At 34.0% G+C, this 18,023-nt stretch overlaps 3 protein-coding genes across 5 annotated transcripts; 2 read left to right on the top strand and 1 right to left on the bottom strand.

Annotated features, from left to right (window-relative positions):
* The first annotated feature begins 342 nt into the window (after positions 1–342).
* On the top strand, positions 343–4,068 carry LOC108989595 (ubiquitin-60S ribosomal protein L40). Its single transcript, XM_018963257.2, has 5 exons — positions 343–498; positions 611–697; positions 1,429–1,531; positions 3,603–3,669; positions 3,758–4,068. Exons 1-5 carry the CDS (start codon positions 396–398, stop codon positions 3,782–3,784), a joined length of 387 nt encoding a protein of 128 aa, XP_018818802.1. The 5' UTR covers positions 343–395; the 3' UTR covers positions 3,785–4,068.
* A 2,156-nt stretch (positions 4,069–6,224) lies between these two features.
* Positions 6,225–7,922, top strand: LOC108989599 (phospholipase A2-alpha-like). The gene is made up of 4 exons (XM_018963264.2): positions 6,225–6,467; positions 6,609–6,651; positions 6,850–6,975; positions 7,717–7,922. Exons 1-4 carry the CDS (start codon positions 6,333–6,335, stop codon positions 7,890–7,892), a joined length of 480 nt encoding a protein of 159 aa, XP_018818809.1. The 5' UTR covers positions 6,225–6,332; the 3' UTR covers positions 7,893–7,922.
* Positions 7,737–12,223, bottom strand: LOC108989598 (pyridoxal reductase, chloroplastic). 3 transcript variants are annotated; one of them, XM_018963261.2, is made up of 9 exons: positions 12,020–12,223; positions 11,713–11,941; positions 10,647–10,740; positions 10,394–10,517; positions 9,735–9,836; positions 9,285–9,436; positions 9,115–9,208; positions 8,099–8,280; positions 7,737–7,999 (listed from the first exon to the last, which is right to left on the bottom strand). In XM_018963261.2, the coding sequence occupies exons 1-9, from the start codon at positions 12,140–12,142 to the stop codon at positions 7,996–7,998; spliced, it is 1,104 nt and encodes a 367-aa protein (XP_018818806.1). In that variant the 5' UTR covers positions 12,143–12,223; the 3' UTR covers positions 7,737–7,995. The 3 variants fall into 3 exon arrangements, with proteins under 3 accessions (XP_018818806.1, XP_018818808.1, XP_018818805.1); XM_018963263.2 differs by having other exon boundaries at positions 7,848–7,959; XM_018963260.2 differs by lacking the exon at positions 7,737–7,999 and having other exon boundaries at positions 8,007–8,280.
* Between the last annotated feature and the right edge of the window lie 5,800 nt (positions 12,224–18,023).

Below are 18,023 nucleotides of genomic sequence, written 5' to 3' on the forward strand. Positions count from 1 at the left end.
TTCAACTTCAATTTAGCTTGATTCATTTATTAAATATATTGTTTGCGAATACAAAATTATGATTATTGATTGATTATTAAACGATATATCTAACGTTCATATCAAATTATATTTTTTTGTAAATTCACTTTGATAAAATCTTTTTGTATATTTAGATTTATTTTTTCCTAAAAATAATCTCTACTTGAATTTCCTATCCTTCCTTTGGAATAGGATAATCCATCAATTGAACAGGACTTATACCCTTTTTGGACTCGGATAATCCGAATAACAAACAGAACTTTGGAACCCAAACACGGCAGAAACCCTAATCTGCCCCCCTATATAAACTCCCTCAAACCAAAACCCTCCTTGCCCAGAGAGATACGGAGAGTAGTGAGAGAGCCCAAGCAAAAATGCAGATATTCGTTAAAACCCTGACGGGGAAGACCATCACCCTCGAGGTCGAGTCCAGCGATACAATCGACAATGTTAAGGCCAAGATTCAGGACAAGGAAGGTACGGTACTCTTTCATTTTGATTTCTAAGGAATCAATTTGGTTCGCATCGGATGGGATGATCCCTTTTTTATTGGGCGGTAGGCTGTAATGTGACGGGTTGAAATTTTTAGGTATTCCCCCGGACCAGCAGAGGCTGATCTTTGCAGGAAAGCAGCTTGAGGATGGCCGTACGCTCGCGGATTACAACATCCAGAAAGGTTAGTGCTTTAAAATTGTGATTTATTTGGTGGATTATTTTTTTTCTTCTGTAAATTATTTCTTTATCCATTTCTCGCGCGAGTGATTAGTTCGAGGCTTTATTTGGTGGGATGGAAAAACAGATGGAAAGTGGAAGAAAATGTATTTTGATTGTTGTATCATATGGTTTTAAAGTATCGATTGAACAATGCCTAATTGGACTATCTAACGTTTCAGAGTATCAATAGGACGACGCGTAATTGGGCTATGTAATACAATACTAGAAGAAGATACGCATAGATTTTGAAATCAGACATCCGTTTCTCCTTATATTTAACCTGAAAACGAGTGAAAGTGAATTAAAACTATAATATAATGGTTCAGGTTTTTCTGTTGAAACTCCAGTTTGGATGTTGATATAATCGAGGAGTTGGTGTATAGGATGTTGACATAACTGAAGAAATGGTGTATTTGATCTCTCTCTCTCTCTCTCAATTTTTTAGAAGTTCCTATGAGATTTCCACTGTTAAGTGAGTTCTTAGCATCTAGGTTCTCTGAGCTTCCGACTGAGATAAAGGTTAATATTGAAAATGACCACGAATATTTGGTTACTTTCCTACTAACTGTAGTGTGTAAGAATTTAGTCGTGGTTGACTTTTTAATATTGGGTTTTTGACTTATCAGAAAATGTTTTAATAGTGGGTTTGGACTTCATTTGTAATTTGATGTTGATGAAAATGATCTTGTGCAGAGTCAACCCTTCATCTTGTTCTGAGGCTTCGTGGCGGAATTATTGAGCCATCTCTGATGGCATTGGCCAGAAAATACAACCAAGAAAAAATGATTTGCCGCAAGTACGTTTTCTACCAGTGGTGATCATAAGTCAAGTTTGATTAAGCTTTAGTTTTTTGTAATCACAATTTTTGTGGATTTCTTTCTTTTTGAAACTTGCTGATCTAACTGTTAACATGCCAAAATTAATGATCAACCTTTTAATAATAAAACCCTGGCACTCTTTGGCTTAAGCCTTGATTGATGAATTACATGTTTCAGATAAAAAGTTTGATTCAGTTTTTAAAACTTGTCTAGGTAAACTACCTTGTTAATTCTTGACCTTGTTAATAAATACCACTTTTTCATCAAAAATATGGTTGAGACCAAGTTCTCAAAAAATTAATTTTCAATGGTTATCGAGCTATGTGGTGGAATTGACTATATAATATTATGCCTATGGTTGTTAATGCTTCTTGACATTGTCAACGGCATGCCATTTTACTTTTTTATTCTCGAGTGTTGTGACAACATAATTGATCTTTTAGAGGCTTTTATGCATTATTTGTCATTATATTTGATTATGGTTGTCATTAGATGCACACAATTGATTGACTCAATTTATATTTGAACACTTGGTTAATTTTATGCTTTTATCTCATCTGCTGTACCCTCAATGGTCTCCTTACCCTGGGTTCTGGACTTTGATAGGTGTATTGTGCCTTTTCGATTGAGTGACACTTTAGCTGCTTTAGGCTAATTTAATACTGATGAAAGCATGCTTTAGCTTAAGGCGCTGGGGCCGAAGAGCTTCTCTTACAAAAAAGCAAAGTGCATTACAACAGTTCAATTTTTGTGTGAGCTTAAAGCACAAAAATGCACACTTTTGTCATTTTTTTGGTAAACAAATATAAAATATCAGCTCATGGCTTAGAAAATTCTGTAAAGTGTTCTTAAGTATTTAGTTGATATTGAAGATCATTTACCTTCCATGGCACCGCATGTTGTCATATGATGTATATGCTTTGAACCCACTATAATAGTCAAAGTTGGCTTTCTAGGTGGATTGATATCCGATAGCATATAAGTCTATAACCTACAATTTGTGAGCTCTTTTGGTCATGGTCTTTTCTGTATAAATATGATTCAACCCTGTACTTCAATTTCTTTATGGTTATCAAATATCATAGATGTGTATATTTAGTAAAGTTGAAGAGAATTATGTAAACTGTTATGTTTAAATTTTATGTAATTAGATGATTACTTGAGTGCCATGTCCATCAATAAATTCCTTGATTACTTTTGTAAATAACTTGACCTGTTGCATAATACTTTAGTAAATTGTGTTAATCCGCTAAACATGTTACCATCTTGCTTTTAAACATATTTTATTACTTTTTTATGGATCTTTGTTGCTGTTATAGATCATTTTTAAAATATGCGATTTACTTAAATCAGGTGTGCTTGCACTTAATGCTTTGCGCCTGGTCTCTAGAAGGTGTTTGTACTTAATGTGCCTAGCAGTTTTACCAATGCTGGGCTTTTATTCATTGTTATTCAACATGGTATTTCAACTAAGGCAATGAAAGACTTGTATCTGTCAGGCTTTGTTCTTGTTAGATAGTAATGGACTCGCTCTATGCTAGTTAATATTGGGCTTGTAAACCGTTTAGTAGTTTCTGTAAACCTGATAAGTAGATGGTTAGTTTGTCAAGCAGCTGATTGGGGTTTTTTCTTACATAAATACGATTATAGTATGTAGTATGACGTTGTAGTTTGTATTTCGAATAGCCTTTTGAAGACAAATTTTCACCATTGTTTCATACGTCTTATCTGTTTTCTCTCTATTACAGAATTTCATTACGAACAGCCACCAAGTTAGGGAGTAACTTCACAATAGGGCAATATTTTCCTGAACCTCTAGAAATTTTTGGATGCTACGAGTCTTTTTAAAGGTGTCTTATCAAGAGCAAGAAATATCCCTAATTTTCCTTTTCTATGTTGCATAGCTTTTAAATAGAAATTACTGATTATATTTGTTAGTTTGATGTTGCGCCTGATGACAAATTACTGTAGAGATATTTCTTGTTTATATGCTGCTGATTCTATTGTGCATTTTGTTCGAAATATTAATATCCCTTTTGCTTGATACAGATGTTATGCACGCCTGCACCCACGTGCTGTCAACTGCAGGAAAAAGAAGTGTGGACACAGCAACCAGGTATTGATGGTTTTCATTTGCTCTCTTTTCTCGCTCTCTCTCGCTCTCCTTTTTTTAGACTGAAATGTTCCATCTACTTGAACTGCAGCTGAGGCCGAAGAAGAAGATCAAGTAGATTACTGAATGCGAGGAAGAATTGCTATTCATTGTCTTTGGTCAATGGATCTCTTATATGAAGCTAGCTTGGTAGCATCGAACAGTTTGCTAGCAACTCCTAGAAATCAGACATCTAGCAATGTTACTTGATATGATTTTCTACTTTGACATTGAGCTATTCATTTTTTATGAGTTGAAATTAAAACCTATTGCTTTGCTAGTTATGTGTGGGGCTGCTGCCTTTGTTTTTGTCTTTTTCCTCTTCAATTTTGAGACGTTGGAATGAAGCCTTATTTAGAATGTGAAATGACGCATTTTATTTCTAAGCCTCTAAGGGCTCCGGGGTGTAAGTTCAAACCGGTCCAGACTAGACCGGACCCGTTTTGAATCGGTCCGGTCCGGGACCGGTTCTTAAAATGTAAAAATTGGTCTGATTTTTGTTTTAGGATTTTTCGGATCGGATCAGACCGGACCGATTGATAAAAAAATATATAAAAAATAATATTTGTATTATTATATATATAAGTTTTATACAAAATATTATATATATATATATTAATATATATATAAATTTTATATATTATGTATATTTATAAATTTTTATGTGAAATTTTTATATATAATTATATATATTCATATATGAAATAATTTCTTATTATAATTTATAAATTATTACATAAAATGTTAATTCTAAATCACTAAAAGTTTATAACTAATACTAATATTAAATATATAGTTTATAACTAATACTAATATATAACTTATAATAAAAGTATAAAATAGTATTTTTTAAATCAGTTTTTTTTTAAACAAATTTTTAATGATAAATTGTAAAATTTACATTTTAAAAAAATTAAAAAATCGGACAGGATTGGATCGGAAATCGGTAAAATCGGAAGTACCGGTTTAGGAGGGTAATCGGTGTATAATTGATTTTGAAAAATATAAAATCGGTACATACTGGTTCGGTCTTAGATTTTGTCTAAAACCGGATCGGACCAGACCGGTTACACCCCTACTCCTAACCAATTCTTTCTCGAAAAATTCGTGTATTACTTGTAACAGTAATCTTTACTACTAGTTTTCATGATTTGTATATAGATTTAGAGCTTGCAAGTCTACTTAATTTTCAAAAAAGTGACCAAATTTGGGATTTAAATTAAAAAAAAAAAAATTTTTTTTAGTAGCGAATCTAGCATTACCTTTTTTTTTTTTTTGTTTTAAAGGAAGTGTGCTCAGCTGTATTTAACATTACTAGGTGTTATATCTATTGTAGCATTCAAGATCTATGGTAGCATTCAAGGGGTTTTTTAAGCCTCCACTTGACTTTTTCTCCCCCCGAGTAGTATCAACCAATGGAATATATAACTGTTTATTTTTCTTTTTCGTCGGAATAAGAATGCCATGAATGTAAGCAGTGGTGTGGGAAGAATATGGGAGTCATATTGTGAAAACCAAGGAAGCCGGGTGAGCAGTAGTAACAAGTGATTGTTGAACTTAGAGGGTTCGATAACTTGCATTTCAAACTTGTATTCTTACCAAGGCCAAAGGCTGAAGATATTATCCTTCCTGGCAAATGTAATCTTGATTTTATTCTTCATTCTTCAGACCACTATAATGGAGCACTGTCTTGAATTCCTCGGACAACTATAGTGTCTATGTATGGTTTGAATGATGAAAAATAAAAGAATAGAAATACACCTCTTAGGCTGAATTTAGATGTTGAGCTGAGTTGAGTTAAGTTGAGTTGATTTTTATTAATAGTAATAAGTTAATATGGTTGAGTGAGTTTTGTGGAACCTATTTAAGATAAGTTTAAAATATGTTTAGATGTTAGAATGAGTTTAAATATATTTATGAAAAGTTATAAAATTATTAGGACCCACCATAAATATGTATTATTTATTGACATTATTGTCTCCACACAGTGCGCTGAACTTGCAAAAAAAAAAAAAAAGTTTTGTACACTTCATTCTGGCGCAAAGATTAAGGAAACAAATGTCATATTTTGGGTTTGAGTTGTGGGGCCCAACAATACGTCAATGAGTAATGTACATGAAATGCATTGTCCAGCCGATGCCAATTATCAGCTCATGTCTGAGGAACCATAAAGTCTATTTCAGTAGTTTTTGGCACTATTTACGTGGGGCCTAATCAACGAGTAAGTTAAACTGGACTCATTTGTATGCTTGGATGTCCAAAACAGCTTAAAAGTGAAGTGCATTCAGCTGTTTTGTTCATCCAAACGGAGCCTTAAATTATACAACCTGTTTGTTTGTACTACATTCAATTTTAGTTGTGTAACCCAAATATAATATATAATAATATAAAATATGGTTCAATGAATGCTAATTAATTTATTAATTTATAGTAATTAGGTGGTGTTGTTATGGTAAAGAATAAGAAAGTATAAAAAAAAAAATGTCACAAGCCACCGCAAGACATCCCAACCTCTTTGTTTCTCCACTCAAGCCTCATGTTTTCTCCTTTCCATCTCTCTCTCTCTCTCTCTAGATCGGAGCAAAACCAAGCTTCGTCTGTCAGCCCTTTATCTGCTTCATCCAACAATGGCTTCATACCATAATTCATTGAAGTTGGCTCTTCTCCTCTCATGCTCCCTCATGATTGTCCTCGACCTTTTCTGTATTCCAGTCCATGCCCTTAACATCGGCCTTCAAGTTGCAGGTTCCGCTGTCTCTGTGGTTTGTTCTTATTCCTTGCTATCTTTTCTACTCCATTTTATTGTACAATTTCTAGCTTCTTTTCCCTTTTCGCATTCTTGTCTTCTGATGCTTCAAAATTATTTCATAATCTTCCCCAACTTCGTCAATATTTGTTGGTAGAGTAAAGAATGCAGCAGGAAATGCGAGTCACACTTCTGTACAGGTATATCTATCTATCTATCTATATATATATACATAGTATATCCTTCTTGTGGCTTTACTTATGACTACCTCTCTATATTCTTGAACCGAGATTAATTAGCTAGGTCTCAGTTTCTTTGTTGTTAAGGTGCTAATTTAGTACTGTTGTTGTTGTTGGTTTTTTTTTTTTTTTGTAACCAATATATATATATATATATAGTTCCTCCATTTTTAAGATACGGAAAGTACTGTGGGCTGTTATACAGTGGATGCCCTGGGGAGAAGCCTTGTGATGGACTCGACGCTTGTTGCATGATGCATGATCATTGTGTGGTTGCTAAAAACCGTAAGTTCATCCACCATATATATATGAATTCATATGCATGACCTTTATGATTATTTCAAGAGCATCACATGGGATTCATATGCATTGACAGTATGATCTGGTTTATCATGTTTGAAAAGTTATTGTTTGTGTCGTGTCAGTATGAGAGAGAGAGAGAGAGAGAGAGAGAGAGATTCATTAGGATGGTTGGCTTTTTTCTATATATATATATATATAATAGTACTACTTTAGGTTAGAGATGGAGACGTATTGGGAAACAAAAGTGTTGTGTGGTGTCGCCGTCGGTGGTGTGCTTTTTTTTTTTTTTTGATGAGTAATCTTGGTGGTGTGCTATGGACTAATCTTGGAGAAAACAAAAAAATAAAAAATGAAAAGAAAATTGAGGTGGGTATGGGATAATCTTTCATTAATTTATATAATATATATAAGTTTGTTTATTGACACACCAAACACATCACTGATATGTATTTCCATCACATCATTTATCATATAAAAGTGGTGTTGTTTTGATTTTGATCTTTTATTAATGAAATGGATCCCATAATACACACTGACTTGTAAGTGATAGAAATCTTTATTAAAAGTGTCATAGGGATGCATAATATATATAGATATAATAAATTATAATTTGTTCCAAGTTGAAGTACAAATTACTTATAATTAAAAAAGCGTGTTGGGCTTGAGATGAAATGGTATGAAGGATTTGATATGAAATGATATGGTGATGGTGTTGTTGGGCAGAGGGCTATCTAAGCGAAGAGTGCAGCCAAAACCTCCTCAACTGTATGGCTAAATTCAAAAACTCAAAGGTCCATACGTTCAAGGGGAACAAATGCCACGTTGATGAGGTGGTTGATGTTATTTCTGCTGTCATGAAAGCTGCATTACTTGCTGGAAGATATCTTCACAAGCCTTGAGAGTGATTTGAAATCTCCTTCCTCTGCTTCTCTCTCTCTCTCTCTCTCCCCTGGGCTTTTGAATCATCTGTGCAGGATTCACCTTTTTATTCTTTATACAAATTCATCTGTTTATCCAGAGTGAGAAAATAATGTGCAACAGGATGAGTTGTGTACTCAATTTTATATTTCTAACATGTCACGTGTGGTTTTTACAAACATCTCACCTTGTCTGAAAAATGTTCTGGATCATCCTCTGGGGAGACTCACGAGCTGCATTTTCTAACTGCACCAACTCGCCTGAACTAAGTCGCCAACCTAGAGCTCCCAAATTTTCCTCTGCTTGTTTTACTGTCTTAATCCCAGGTATTGGAATAGTGCCCTTGCAAATGCACCAGTTTATAGCGACCTGGAAAAAACATTTTGTCTTACATTTAAGTGAAAATAGACTCGCCATCTTGGAATAGATTAGCATTAAGAATTATAAATATTACAAGTAGGAGAGACGAGAATAATCCTATTAATGCATGACTAGCAAGTTGGGGACAAGAATTGTTATATTGCACTAGCGTCCATCTGGAATCAAGTGACAAATTTGTGTGGGTGTGCCCGTGCATGCATGAACAAATTGTATAATAGTGGACTTTTTGACACTTTCTCTACTCCAAAACATAAAAGACAAAATGATCTAAGACTTCAAGGGTTCTATGTAGTGAAACATGAAAGATAAAATACCTAGGGAATATGGAAAAAAGACAAGCTACTAGATAAAAGGTATAGAGACTAATATAGCCCGTTTGGATTCATCTCATCTCATCTAATCTAATTTCAACTAAAAATCTCATTACTATTCACAAACTATCTCAACTCATCTCATATCTAAATCCAAACGGGCCCTAAAGTTAAAAGAGCAGTTTCCTGATTTTTATTTGCACCCCTTAATTTGTTTTGGTATATTCTCCATTTACATTTCATCCACCTGAAGATTTTTTGGCATAGCATTAGTGCTAATCTCATCAACAAAGCAAAATTACATCCCAAATCTTGCTTCATTCATGTGATGAAATCATTTTTCACACCAATATGCATGCTAAAAGATAAGGTTTTCATTGTGGATGTTTTCATTCAGAGTAATCATGATTGTCATTTCCAAAGTCAAGCCCAATGTTGAAATATGAGCAATCAAAGTCTCGTAAAGGCTCCTTTGCAATATGAAATTTCTCCAAGAAATTAAAATAATTACTTGTGATACGGTTTTGCGCCTCCTTTGTGCAATTTCTCTAAGTGAACTTAACAAAGGCTCCAATCCTGGAAGAATTTGCCTGAAGAGCAAGGCCCTACAAAATGATGAGATAACCTAAGCAAAGAGTTATATGCATTGCATTGAGATAGCATAAATGTAATCCTATTTACCGAGGTCCGCGTGGAAGTTTAGTGGGTGTATATTTCCCAGTAAGCATTCCAAGCCCTAGTGGACTATAAGCAATCAAGCGGATGCCCAGGGAATCACATATCTTCTTGATTTCCAATTGATCTTGTCCCATGCTTAGCAAAGAAAATTGCACCTGGAATTGTTGTGTTGTAGAATATAAGACAACAGTTTCAGTATAAATCCATAGAGTCTATCTACCATAAGCAGTAAAAAACTATAAATGCATAATACACTTCATATTCACTTCCAGGAACATAAAAATATATTCAAGTTGATTTGCTGTAAAAAGTAAATTGAGGTGTTCGGTATGTTGAGTGATAAAAATGATAGACATATGGCAGTAACCATGTTATAGGAACTATAAAGAAGCTTGGCCAACATATCCAGCAGAATATACCACTAGCCTTGATACAAGTGCATAAAGATATTACCTGAGCAGAGCATAAGGGGACTCCCCTGGCTTTCAGGTAATCATGTATCTTTAGAAGCTGCTTTGGTCCATAGTTGCTCACACCAACTGCTTGAACTAAACCCTGCATGATACGATGTTTTGAGTATCACTATTTGCATTATGACTTAGTGTACTAACTTTGAAAGGTTGACTCTATTTGAGAAATCAAATTAACAACTATGCTTCCTCTTCAAACAAATTGATCAAATATTCCTGGGGAGAAAATGATACAGGAAAACATGGGAATTAGGAAGAAACAAAGGGAAAAAATAAAGGATTAGGAAGTTAAGAATGTCAAAATGTCAAATAATGCATTGAAAAGATCTGACTTCATGCAATTCCCAAAAACCTCAGATGTTTTGATGCTTTGGAACACGTCAAAACGCCTAGAAAAAAAATGAATTCTCTGAATCTTTTCTAAAAAATAGGATGCTTTATGTTTGTCTAAAGTTCCCATGACAAGAATGTTATCTATTTGTAAGTTCGATAATACATTGATGCATGTTTCTCTGTGTTAGTTCAACCTGATCATAGAAGCTACAATAGCAAGATTGGATAAAATTTTTAAGTCAGTATTCCAAAATGACACAGTATATTGTTTATTGAAATAGCTTCCACTCTTATATAAACAATGGTAACCTTCTCGTACATTGCCACTAAACCATCCCAAAGAACTAACTCCTGCAAAGGAGCATAATTTGCAGTTGACCAGTGCAACTGTCCTATTCCAATTTGTTTGATCTGCATCCGATCTAAAGAGGCCCTGAAAATAGTTCATCAAAATTTATTATCATAAGCTAGTAGAGCAATTTACATTCATTGTTGTCCACTCTAGGGGAAAATAGCTAAAAGGACAAGATATAATCAATAGAACAGCAAAAAGTAGTATTACTTGCAAGCATTCACGAACTGCTGTGATGTTAAGCGCCATGGATATGCCGCAAACTTGGTAGCAATCACAATGTCATCCTGCACCCGCTTTTTCCCTGAGTGTACATATATACAAACACTAAAACAACTAGTACCTCCATAGATATTAAAGATAAACCAAAGACTTATCCTGCAACACCAACACAATTTTTCCTCCCCGTTATGGAACGATCTTAATTATTTGATTGTCAGATTAAATTATCTGTGCAATGTTGCAGACTGCATTCTGATCACTAACCATCAGTAGAGGATCTACTGTTATGCAAGGCTGCATTCAAATGAATACATCCTTTTTCTGAACATTCAGTTAAATCTAGATTAATTTTCCCATCTTATTTCAGTAATGGGTACAAGATTGGTCATTGCTCTAGCAATTAGACCTAACATCAATCGACCTCATGATAAACCCGCACCATTACTGCCAAGTTTTTATTAGCAGGTTTAGTTATCATGTTTTGATTATTTCACATATTACAATTCGATTCGTTTGTATTAGTGGGAAACAGGTCCAATGAAATCCCCACAATACTGCTGTTTGGAAGACAAAAGAAGTTGAAGGAGGGAATTGAATAGAACAGCTCCTCTTCAGGGGGGAATACCTCGTGCCCTCATTAGAATGATGGAAAATTGAATTCTCACCTCAAATAACAGCTGACTGTGAAATTACATGCATGTTTCTTTCCTTTTCACAAATACACTGGAAAAAGCACATCTCAATCCTTTCTATTCGATGAGATTACAACTTAATTTATTCTTTCCTTCACATTCCTTTGTAAACATCTTTTCCATCTTGTGTCGGTTATTAGGTAATCTGAGCATCGACAACAAGCAGAAGCAATGTGACAGTAATTGAAACTTCAATGAAAAGGACCATCTTTACCGCTTGGGCGACTTAAAACTTTTAAACACACACTTGTGTCTAGAAACCATTCATTAATGAGTTTTGTAGCACCTGTAAACTAGTTGAAGTCCAATGTTCCTTAATTGACTAAATATGCAGTTAATAAAACTTGAAAAGGCAAACTGACCCTGAAGCTCCCTGATGAACTTCCCAAGAAGCTTTTCACTCTGCCCATTCAACTTGCCAGTCCCATAAGAATCAGCTGTATCAAAGAGATTGATACCGTTATCCACTGCCAAGTTAAAAGTTTGTTGAAGCTCAGTGTCCATTGATTCCTGGTACCCCCATAGAAGCTGGTTGCCCCATGCCCACGTTCCAAACCCCATTGGAGATATGCTCATTGGGCCAATCTTCACCTGTCAATATCAATGAACATATCCTCCTTAAATTCAAATACACAAACAAACCAATTAGAGGAACGTTCAACGATATACCTTTTCCCATGGCCAATAGGATGGGAGTTTAAGGGGCTTAAAGGGTGAGGAAGGAAGGGAAATCTCATTTCGAGGGCTGAAAGGGCTAAAATATGCTGTGGGTGTTGAGCTAAAGAAAGCCATTGCTTGTGTCTTCCTTCCCAGTCACTGGTGGGAGTTGGCGAGGCAGTCGAAACAGCAGCGGTTTATGTGGCGTGGATTTGGTCTTGGACTCTTCTAAGTGGATGGTTTGATCTGGATAGGACGCCTTTGTCTAAATAAAAAATAAAAGGTAATAAATTCAATGCTGAGGTTTACACAGTAAGATAAAATGAGATAAGATAATTTTAGATGAAAGTTAAAAATTAAATAAAATATTATTTTTTAATATTATTATTATTTTAAGATTTGAAAAAATTAAATTATTTATTATATTTTATGTGAAAAATTAAAAAAATTAAAATGATAAAATAAAATAAATTGGAGTGATTCTTGAATCCAAATTGAGGCCCTTTTTGTCTATTGGTTTGTTTGGTCATACATGACTAACTCCTGTTAAAATATAATGAGTAATGCTAGATAAAACTGTGGTTGTATAAATACTGTGTATTCTTTTTGAAAAAGAGCGTGATCAATTCTTAAAAAATTAATCTTTCCATGTGTATCATATATTTACTTTTTTTAAAAGAAGTGCGTATACTCTATAATTGTAAATATTATTTTTTAAATATAATATATATAATTAAATTAATACTATTAAAATATAACATATATAATTAAATTAATTTATTTTCATTAGTTTAGACTTTTTAAATAAATGACGATTTAACACTTTATTCGCGCATTTTTTCCGTATGATAATTCCAATAAAAGAGCTAAGCTTGTAAAATACAAAAATATCAAAATGTCTCTATATTTAGGCTATTGTTATCCTAAGTCGACCGGTGCTTCAAATATTGGGATTGGAGCATACTTTTCCTAACAATGAAGAATTATATTTCAACTTATGCCAAAAGTGATAGACTATTTGAATGTTAGAAAATTAGTAGGTAGTCTTGGAGCATAGATGACAAGATATTTCCAACTAAAGTTTTGAATACCGTATCGGAAGTTGTACCTGTCAAGGCACTGAAACGAAATATTTCGATACTGATACCATTTCGTGTACCGTTTTAAGATAATCGATATATGAATAAATTATATATATATAAAAACATATATATAAATTATATTTCAAAATAATAGTCTATATATGAATAAATTATATATAAATATATATAAATTATAAATAACTTAATCTGAATTGAGAGTAAAAAAAATGAGTTTATAGTTTAAAAAAATAAAAAAATAAAAAATTTAAAAGTTAAAATATTGGTCGGTATATGTCGAAATACAAGCCAGTATAAGTCGAAATATCGGCCAGTACGACTAGTATTTGAGCCAATATAAAATATATGTAATATCTATATTAGATCAATGATCGATACGACATATACCGACCGTACCGGCCAGAACAATACGGTATTTAAAACAATATTTCCAAGACATCATTACATTAAAACTTTTAATGTAAATATTATTAATGATAAGACATTCTACTATAGAATAAGAGTATTTTGTATCCGTACTTCAAGACTACTTAATACACTACAAGAAAAACCGTATATACCGGCGATTTTTATATTGCTGGAAATTAAATCGCTGCGATTGATTCTTATTTGCAGCGATTTTATAATCGCCGCAGGTTTTAAACACCGCATCCTGCTAAATGTTCAGGACTTAACTTATGTCTTTTTTTGCAGCGATTTATTATGTATATAGCAGCGAATTTTTTCGCGGGGGGGATAGCCAGCGATTATAAAATCGCCGCAGAAAATATCGGCACCATTTAATATCAATATCGTCGAATACAAACTCGCCGCAATTGAAGCCCATGGGCGCCAAATGCACGAAGTGCCTTTTATTTTCCCCCCAAGTTTATTTCTCCACATGTCTGCCCACTTCGACGCGCGAGAACTCTTCTGCACTAAGACCCATTGCACCAAAAGACTCCATTTTCAAACCCAAAAGCTCCGACATCTCCAGTGTTCTATCATGGCATCAACTCCCCCATCGTGAGCTTTTGACCCATTATTCGAGTCTCATTTCCCCACACTGGCCTTCTCCCTTCCGTCGAAAGTTCGAAGAGATTGTAGACCCCCAAATCCCACAATCGACTACCCTAGTGTTCTCCATTGCTCCTATTCTCTCTCTTGAGGAAGCTAGGTCCTACGTTTGTGGCTCCCCTTACAAATTTCAAATCCGTGCCTCGTGGAGACATAGAAGTTCATATTGAATTTTCAAGAATAATCGAGTGGTGGCTCCAGGTATCTCTTGCTGCCATTGCATTTATCTTCCCCCCTCCACATTTAATCGCGGTTGCATTACGAATTTGTTGTCGTCTTTAGATCTTTTCATGATTTTTCCTTCTGTGAAACTGATGTGCATGCTCCTCTGTTTATTTTGCTGTTTAATGTTGTGTATGATCTGCCTCGTGTGTTTGAGCTGCTGTATCAGTTGTGGGCATTAGATAATTTTAATTCACCAATTTTTTTTTTTTTTGGCTTATCAGAAGCTTTTCTTGTAGAATTTATGGCTCAGTTTTTGGCTTATCAGAATGTTTTTCTGCTAGAATTTATGGCCCAGTTTTTGTTACCGTATTTAGTGTAAGTTAGTGATATCTTATAATGCTTGAAGAAAGTGCTGCCATTTTTCCTATAGTATATGAATTTCTGAAGTTGTTGCACAATGTAGGGGATTTCTACACACTACCATAGCTCATTTCTTTAGATCACGTCTGCTTATATAACTTACTAATGACAAGGATTAAAAAAAAGACAGTATTTGGTGAATTAAATACTGCTACCTTATGAAAAGGTCTACTTATGAAGATGTGCTAAAAGTCCTAATATATAATTATAGGACACATTTCTGTTCACGTCTATATCATTTTTTTTTTCATTTCAGAATTAGACTTATATATATATATCAAGCCATTTAGAGAATATATATGGTCTTAGCTAGTTATTTCATTTAGAGAAGCAGATCAACAGTGGGGTCATTTCTCACTCGAGTTCTTTACCAGCTTTAGGAGCTTACTGTCTGCCTTTTCTGATTTATGGCAGTCATTTACGTCTGCTTTTTGCAGATGTAATGTGTACCAAAAAGATATGAAGGATTCACTTCATCAGCTTTAAGGTTACCAATGTTTGCCACAGTATTGATCGTGTATTATCATAGAGTTTGGTGCCCAGGTTGGCAATCAATGGAACTTATGTTGGTACTCAAGTTAGTAACCAATGGAACTTACCCTTGTCTAGAATATATACCCATATATGTAATCATTGAAAAACTAACATGAATAGACTAGTAAGGATACCTCACTTGCCAGTGGATTTATAATATTCCACTTAAAAGTTTCAATATTCTAACTTGTACGGCGTGTTTAGCAATGCATGCAATCATTTTTCACTATCCAATCCGGCTTTCTTTAATTTTTCAAATGCTTGTATAGCCTCTGCATCAAAACCACCTGCAAACTGAAGATTCTGGTGGTTAATAAGATAGATATTGATGGGTGCCATTCATTTTTTGGAGTCCGTTGTACCTGGTGTACTCGATATGCATATCGAACTGGTGGTAACTTAAGATTCTCTTCACATGACTTGACATCAGCCTGCAGCGAGTTAGCTATCCTTTTCATGTATTCCCTGGCGAGCTTCAGTGAACTTAGTTTCATCTGCTAATAGTAAAAAGAGTTAGGGTTTGCATTTATTATGATTGTTGGTTTTGGTGGAAGTGGAGTTATCTCGGCAATATGAACTGATGGCCGATCTGGAAACCCTAGTGTAGATTATTGAAATGAATACATAGAAAAGACTCGATGGATTGCTGGCCGTTTAAGTAATCCTAGCTTGATTACTTATCAAAATAAAAAAAAAAAGTAATCCTAGATTGATCATTTAGCTATGAAGTTTAGGCAGCTTTTGACACTAGGCAGTTTACTTGTTAGGCAGGTAGCTAAAAGTTAAGACTAGGGTGCACAACCATACTTACAGCTTTATGATATCTTGAGCGGTTTTCAATTTCTCCAATCATGTTCTAAATAAAATTTCATTTTACGAATAAAATTCCCCTTTTATCCAATCTTTTCCATTTATTTGCTGGGAAATGTTTATCTTTTATTCCTTTTAAAACTGCTCAATAGCAGATCCTCCCTTTTTTTGCCATTCTCATCTTGATTCTACTTTTATTATCCTTCCAAAAACTATTACTATCTAGAGCTACTGGTTATCTATTTATTACGGCAATAATATATGGACATAGTCTACGGTTACTTGGTCTAGAAGCAGTAGGAAGTAAAGTGATAATAACTGAAAAAAATTTCCTGTCTCGATTCTAATATGACTTGCATTATGTTGATCTATTATTCAATTCATTATCCTTATGCACTGCATTTTATCTCTAACCTGTGCCTTCTTGTAAATAACATCTCTATAACATGTACCTTCAGCTTACTCGTCACTTATACATCCCTCTCCTCGTTGTCCATGTCAAGCATATTTGGGGGATCCGATTAGATACCATTAAGTTGTGTTCATTCCCTCGGTTATTGTTATAGAAAATTTTAGCAGCCTATCTCTCTGAAATATGCAAAATCAGTTCCTACATAGCTTGGTGTAATAAATTCCCTTATCTATAAATTATACGAGAATAAGATTATACCAGTGTTATCTTCAACCTGGTTTAGACCCAAGCTGTCTCACCTTAGAACCAGTGTTATTTTCAAAGCTTGTGGTTGTTGTATTACCAACTATATATTCCAATCCTTTATACATAAATCGCTGCCAACTTTATTTCTTATAATGTCCATGGAAGCATTCTCTATTATCTTTGACTGCTGCTGCCATTATATTAAAAAGCATTATATTATGGAGTTATTACAAATGGCCGCATCTATTAGAAACATAGTTTTGTCTTTGACTTCGTTGAAGTACTTGACAGTACATGCAGTGCCCTTGTATAAGAGTTGGGAGTGATCATTTGTCATTTGGCAAACGGCTAGTGTCATATATATATTTATATATATATGAGTACATATATTATATTGAGATTATTATGAACTCTTGCCCTGCAGATCTGTCTAGTAAATACATTTCATTGTTGCACTTGCCATGGAAATCTGTTAAACTATAACAGCATAATATATATTTACTATTACTCAAGTTTTTCCCTTCCCTTTTATATATTTATATATATATGAGTACATATATTATATTGAGTATAAAATGAACTCTTGCCCTGCAGATCTGTCTAGTAAATACATTTCATTGTTGCACTTGCCATGGAAATCTGTTAAACTATAACAGCATAATATATATGACTATTACTCAAGTTTTTCCCTTCCCTTTTATATATGTATATATATGATAATTCACTTCCATTCATTAAGAATGATTACGAGATTTGACCCATATATATTACTTATTCACATGAGTAGATCAGAGGGAGAGCTAGGGATGTTGGTTCTGTTCAATTAGCATTTATGAATCCAACCTTTTTTTTGGTATTATTATATAGATCATATGTATGCATACAACCACCCGGTCGCATGCATGAGGCACTTCGTAGGTTCAGTCGATCCGTTCAATCACTTTTGGAACCACTGTATATATTAGCTTTCTGATATTGCTGTCTGCCTAGCTACCGGCCTGCAGCAATTGTTTTGGGAAGTATTAATTTTTTAATTTGGCAGATTATATATGTTTGACGCTTGTGTATAATAAGTTTAATTAATTAAGTTGAAGTTGAAATTAAATCATAGATCGATAAAGTTTGAGAACCATCAAGATATTAACATTAAGCATGCTGCATGGTGCTCTGAGGTTCTGATCAGCACCAGAATTACTTTGTAATAATTTATAAATTTTCTTAATTTGCTGCTTAAATATTTATTGATCAGTTGATGAATTATTTATTGATCAGT

This window comes from Juglans regia, chromosome 13 (genome assembly GCF_001411555.2).
Source record: "Juglans regia cultivar Chandler chromosome 13, Walnut 2.0, whole genome shotgun sequence".
Lineage (NCBI taxonomy): Eukaryota > Viridiplantae > Streptophyta > Magnoliopsida > Fagales > Juglandaceae > Juglans > Juglans regia.